The 5,959-nt window shown below is 40.7% G+C and overlaps 1 protein-coding gene across 6 annotated transcripts; it reads left to right on the top strand.

Annotated features, from left to right (window-relative positions):
* The first annotated feature begins 210 nt into the window (after positions 1 to 210).
* LOC105702217 (histone-lysine N-methyltransferase E(z)) lies at positions 211 to 4,565 on the top strand. Of its 6 annotated transcripts, none has more exons than XM_023433465.1 (12): positions 211 to 489; positions 712 to 1,010; positions 1,068 to 1,334; positions 1,415 to 1,631; positions 1,868 to 1,891; positions 2,133 to 2,233; positions 2,314 to 2,491; positions 2,582 to 2,962; positions 3,054 to 3,344; positions 3,422 to 3,604; positions 3,689 to 3,854; positions 3,940 to 4,061. In XM_023433465.1, the coding sequence occupies exons 1-12, from the start codon at positions 354 to 356 to the stop codon at positions 3,998 to 4,000; spliced, it is 2,304 nt and encodes a 767-aa protein (XP_023289233.1). In that variant the 5' UTR covers positions 211 to 353; the 3' UTR covers positions 4,001 to 4,061. The 6 variants fall into 6 exon arrangements, with proteins under 6 accessions (XP_023289233.1, XP_012285025.1, XP_012285024.1 ...); XM_012429602.2 differs by having other exon boundaries at positions 697 to 1,010; positions 1,871 to 1,891; XM_012429601.2 differs by having other exon boundaries at positions 697 to 1,010.
* Positions 4,566 to 5,959: the final 1,394 nt, after the last annotated feature.

Genomic DNA, 5,959 nt, shown 5'->3' with positions numbered 1-5,959 from the left:
TTGGCAGAGATGAGTTGGCCCCTACCAGAAATTCGTTGCGCCGCCCTTGGGGGCAAAAAACGGTGAAAGCTAACGTACGAAACCAGAGGGCAGCACACGATGCGATCGCGCGACCCTGCCTGTGAGCAATCTCCCAACTCATCTCTGCACGTAAATTACCTGGGGTATTTTATTTCCTCAACTTGCCTGACTCTGCGACGCGGACAAGACGAAGCGCCGGCAAATTGTATCCTGTTGGGTGTCATCTTTTGCTATGTTGTGTCGAGTTGACGACATCAGGTGATCGCTTCGCCATTTTTCAGTTTCCAAACTTATTCAAAGTTTCCTGAAAAGTGTACAGACTCGTTACAATCATGTCGAAAGCGAAGGTATCCGCTGAATGGAGAAAACGCGTGAAATCGGAGTATATGCGACTCAGGCAGATGAAACGGTATAAGCGAGCGGACGAAGTAAAAATTGCATGGAACCAGAATCGCAAAAATATGACAGGTCAGTATTGATTAATGGCTTTTGGAACCACTGATCGACTTCAAATCAGTTAATGACTTTTAGGACTTTGCTTCTAAGTACTTTCAAATATTTTGATAAACTCTACAAATTGCTTAATTTGTCGGATACAATGTGAAGTAATTAGTTAAAGATCTCTCGACAATGATGTCCTATTTGTATCAATTTCAATAATGTATCGAAAATCAGAACTCCTCGTTGAAGAACAAAAACGCTGGGTGGATGGAAAAGCCATGTGGTTGGCTATGCAAGATATTCCGGCACACGTTTCGTGCATGAAGAAAGCAGAAGTATCGAGTTCGGATGGGGACATTCAGACGTGTCCTGTTAAGATGATCAATGCCGTTACGCCTATACCAACAATGTACACCTGGGCACCGATACAACAGAACTTCATGGTCGAAGATGAGACAGTACTACATAATATCCCTTATATGGGAGATGAGATTTTGGATCAGGATGGCACGTTCATAGAAGAATTAATAAAAAATTATGATGGAAAGGTAAAGACGTCAGTGTATTAAATTACATATTGTAATTATATGAGTTAATTTTTATAGGTTCATGGTGATAGAGAATCAGGTTTTATGGATGATTCCATTTTTGTCGATCTAGTGAATGCATTGTTAACATATGAGAAAGATGATAAAGAAAAAGAACAGCCTAAGAAAGGAAAGGAGTCATCGAAAGATAAGGAAAGTCAGAAAGATGATGATAAGGACAGAAAAGATACAGAATCCTTTAAAACGGAAGTTAAAGTAAAAAAAGAACCTGAAGACCTTGAGAGGGAAAAAGACGTTCCTTTTCCATCCATGCAGATATTTAACGTATGTCTGTAATTTCTTTGGAATAGAATTCGGTAATATGTAATGTATTGCATAAGGTTTAATCCAATTTATTATCGTAGGCAATTTCAAGCATGTTTCCTGACAAAGGCAGACCCGAAGAACTGAAGGAGAAATATATCGAGTTAACTGAAAGATCTGATCCAAATGTATTACCTCCGGAGTGTACACCAAACATTGACGGCGTGAATGCCAAGAGTGTTCCCAGAGAACAGACGATGCACTCCTTTCATACACTCTTCTGCAGAAGGTGTTTCAAGTACGACTGCTTCCTTCATCGTGAGTAAACTTCATCGTCGATAGAATGGATTTGTCTTATATCTGAGTCGTAATAAGGAGGATCGTAGAAAGATTAAAGCTACTCGACACTTTAAGTGAATTAAAGTAGAGAATTATAAACTTAATGTTTGTACGATTGTGCTTATTTACGACTGTGCAATTTAATTATGTTACAAACTTTATTCAAGTGGGACGCTCATTAATTACAATAATTTATGATTCCTGATTTACCGTAGCAGCCAGGGGGACTTCGCCGCAAGGTAAAGAACAACACTGAATACCAAAGAAAGCACACTCGCTCGAACGCCTTTTTTTGTTTAGCACAGAGGCATCATCAAGGACTCATCTGAAATCATATTTTGTTCATCATCCGTTGTTCTGTTTCGAGTACTATTAGATTGTTAGAGAGAAAGGGGAGTGGGGGATTTCTAATAGAAAAGAGTGAAAACGGGATGATCAAGGAAGATTCATTCTGTAGCGATATATAAACATTACTCGTAGGTCTCCAAGTCTGTCATCCTGGGCCAAATTTGCAGAAGCGAAAGGGGCCCGATTTGAAGCCGTTTGCCGAGCCATGCGGTTCGGAATGTTATATGCATTTGGTAAGCCACTTTTGTCCTTTGCTGTAAAATGCAAAATGAATGCCCTAAGTGCAAAAGTAAAATCTCTGTATTTCCCATAGGATGGCATGAAGGAGAAGCTTGCGGCTGAAGCAGCCGACATAAAAGAAGAGGATGGCGATGAGAAAAGGGGAGGACCAAGAAAAGTTCGAAAGCAGGCCAGTGTCGATTCTGGAAACGAAGCCAGCAGCGAAGACAGTAACGACAGTAACAAATACAGCCAAGGTGGTAGTTGCCAAGGTGAGAATAAATTCCTTACTACAAGCAACGTTCTAACATTCAAATGTTACGAAAGAACGAAGAATATTAAAATTGTACAAATTATTCCAGATTTTAAACAAAATGTGAATAAAGAGTCGAAGCCTGCGGACACAATGGAGGACCAAGCTCAACCAGAGAATCAAACGCCTTTTACCCTGTTAGGCTTGGACAAACGTAAGTGGATTAGAGCTGAGAGTGAATTTTCGTGGACTGGATCCGAGCAAAGTCTCTTCAGGGCATTGCACAAAGCATTTCCTGGAAATCCGTGCGCCCTGGCTCAAATTATGCTTACGAAGAGTTGCCAAGAGGTTTACCAATTTGCTCAAAAAGAAGCCTCTGACATTCCTGCGGTTGAGAGTCTGAAGGACTTCACGCCTCCACGCAAGAAGAAAAAGAAACACCGACTGTGGTCCATGCACTGCAGAAAAATACAATTAAAGAAAGATTCAGGTAATTTCAAGCTATTCGTTAAGGAGGTGAATTCGTCAAATCGTCGATTAATAATTTCCATCACAGGTGTACTGAATTTTAATTTTTACAGGAGCAAATCACGTTCACAATTTCGCACCTTGCGACCACCCTGGCCGGCAGTGCGACAATTCCTGCCCATGTATTCAGGCGCAGAACTTCTGTGAGAAGTTCTGCCAGTGCAGCAGCGAGTGCCAAAATCGATTTCCTGGTTGTAGGTGCAAGGCTCAATGCAATACAAAACAATGCCCTTGTTACTTGGCTGTTCGTGAATGCGACCCCGACCTTTGTCAAACTTGCGGCGCCGATCAGTTCCACATCACCAGGATTTCCTGCAAGAACGTCAGTGTCCAACGGGGACTGCGTAAGCATCTGCACATATTTTCTGTTATTTCAGCTGGTGCTGAATTTCTCGAAAGTATATTCCCATTTCTTCTCCAGACAAGCACCTCCTGATGGCACCATCCGATGTCGCCGGATGGGGCATTTTTCTTAAAGAATCGGCCGCTAAGAATGAATTCATTTCGGAATATTGCGGCGAGATCATCAGCCAAGACGAAGCTGATAGGAGAGGAAAGGTGTACGACAAATACATGTGCAGCTTCCTATTTAATCTAAACAATGGTAAGTAGTGGATATCAACCAAAGATGACGTTAAATGGTGTTTTTACTGAATTTGTTCCACTATTATTACAATATCCATTTCAGATTTTGTAGTCGATGCCACTAGGAAAGGAAACAAAATCAGATTTGCCAATCACTCGATCAATCCCAACTGTTACGCCAAGGTGATGATGGTCAACGGAGACCACAGAATTGGTATCTTCGCAAAGAGGGCCATTCAGCCTGGAGAAGAATTGTTCTTTGACTACAGGTAAATGTGTCTCTTAATTCCCATACACTGTTAACGAATTATTCTAACAACTACTGAATATAAATTACTTCTATCAATCTTCCAGATATGGCCCGACCGAGCAACTCAAGTTCGTTGGAATCGAAAGGGAAATGGAATTCCTTTAACATCAACGAAGACGTCTGTACATAATTGAGATGCAACGACGAAGGCATTCCTTCTCCCTATTACGATGTAACGATTCATGTAAACGGTAATTGCAAAGCAATTGCGAGGATCCGAGATACAACTGATCGACACGAGAGAGGACCTTTCTGCCGTTAGGAATTCTCGTGTGTACAAATGTATTTTCTTCGATTATCGAAAGAAGCTATACACAATAAGGGTAATGTTCTCGCATCGAGATCGCAGCATCCCTGTTGTCAATGTCACTGCCACTGATGTTACAGGCGAAATTGAGACTCGCCCCCACTGTGTTCAGAAAAATCGATGAAAGCGACCATACCGATACTCTACTTCTTAATTTTCATGTCATACTCCATACGGATGCAACACTCACGCATACAGTTACACAATGTAGAACCTTCGTATAAATTATCACGCGCACCCCAACAGCATTTGCTGTTTCCACACCGTTGAAATTCGTCGCCGAACCATTTATCTCAACGGACTTATTGTCTTTTTTTCTCTTTTTTAATTTACTGAAAATAAATAAGCTTTCCGAAACCACAAGCCGAGGAGATGTTTCCATGAACCCGTTGTCAGCGCTTAGAGAACTTTACATGTGAGAGCGCGTTTAAAACAGGTTTCCCTGTTCCTTAACTAACCCTTAAGGTGAAGTGAAACACGTCGAGGAACTTGATCAACGTCGATAAAGACGATTTTTCTAAATGCCTACGTTGCCAACGTTTGTTTTTATATTGACAGCTGTGTCGAATTATATTGGGTATTGTACCAAATGGCATATTCCACCTGTCGTTTTCGTACAATAATTATGATGAAATCGAAGTAAAACTCCAGAAATCCTCTGGATTCATGCCTTCTGGGCCCTAATTGACTGCGGAGGGACCCTCTGCGCCATCTGTGATTTCCAGGTCAATTGAATTTTCACTCCGAAACCTCATATATCCATCGTTTTGGCATAGAAGCGTATACAACACTTTTTCTGCCTTTATCCCGTTCAAATGCGAGTTTATCCGTTACCAGAGTGTTCTAAATTGTCGTAAAATTGTCCTGACCCTATCATTTCTCATATCAGAGCCTTCGATAATTGTAGATTGATCGAAATATGAGAGCTCGACGCCATTTTGTTTCTGGTCTGGACTAAGTTAAAAGATGTTTTGTTAAACAATCCAACTTTTGAATGTGTCAGGACAATTCTTAGATGTTCTCGAGTCACGTATCAAAGTTTCGGACAGTTTGGTTTAATACCCTTAAAAAAAAGTGTTGTATTCGAATCGACTGGTTCGAAGGGGATTTCACTTCACCTTAAGCGTTAAGTCGAAGCTAATTATTTTTGATGATTCAGCGACATTGTTTACGCAGTTGGGAAGGTAATGCGGCGCTCAGTTATTATACTATATATACTATATTATATTGGGTATTGTCCCAAATGGTATACACCACCTGTCGTTTTCGTACAATAATTATAAAGAAATCGAAGTAAAACTCTAGAAATCCTCTGGATTCGTGCTTTCTGGGGCTCTATTTAACTGCAGAGGTACCCCCTGCGCCATCTGTGATTTCCAGGTCAATTAAATTTTCACTCCGAAACTTCGTATTTCCATCGTTTTGGCATAGAAGCGTATACAACACTTTTTCTGCCTTTATCCCGTTCAAATGCGAGTTTATCCATTACCAGAGTGTTCTAAATTGTAGTAAAATTGTCCCGATCCTTTCGTTTCTCATATCGGACCCTTCGATAATTGTAGATAGATCGAAATATGAGAGCTCGACGCCATTTTGGTTCTGGTCTGGGCTAAGTTAAAGAATTTGTTTGAAAAATCCAAATTTTGAATGTGTCGGGTCAATTCATAGATGTTCACGAGTCACGTATCAAAGTTTCGGACAGTTTGGTTTAATACCCTTAAGAAAAAGTGTTGTATTCGAATCGACTGATTTGAAGG

The sequence above is a fragment of the Orussus abietinus genome, unplaced genomic scaffold, assembly GCF_000612105.2.
Source record: "Orussus abietinus isolate OABI.00-Male unplaced genomic scaffold, Oabi_2.0 scaffold764, whole genome shotgun sequence".
NCBI lineage: Eukaryota > Metazoa > Arthropoda > Insecta > Hymenoptera > Orussidae > Orussus > Orussus abietinus.
The sequence above is the reverse complement of the archived record's forward strand: the minus strand, read 5'-3'. Positions and strand labels throughout refer to the sequence as shown.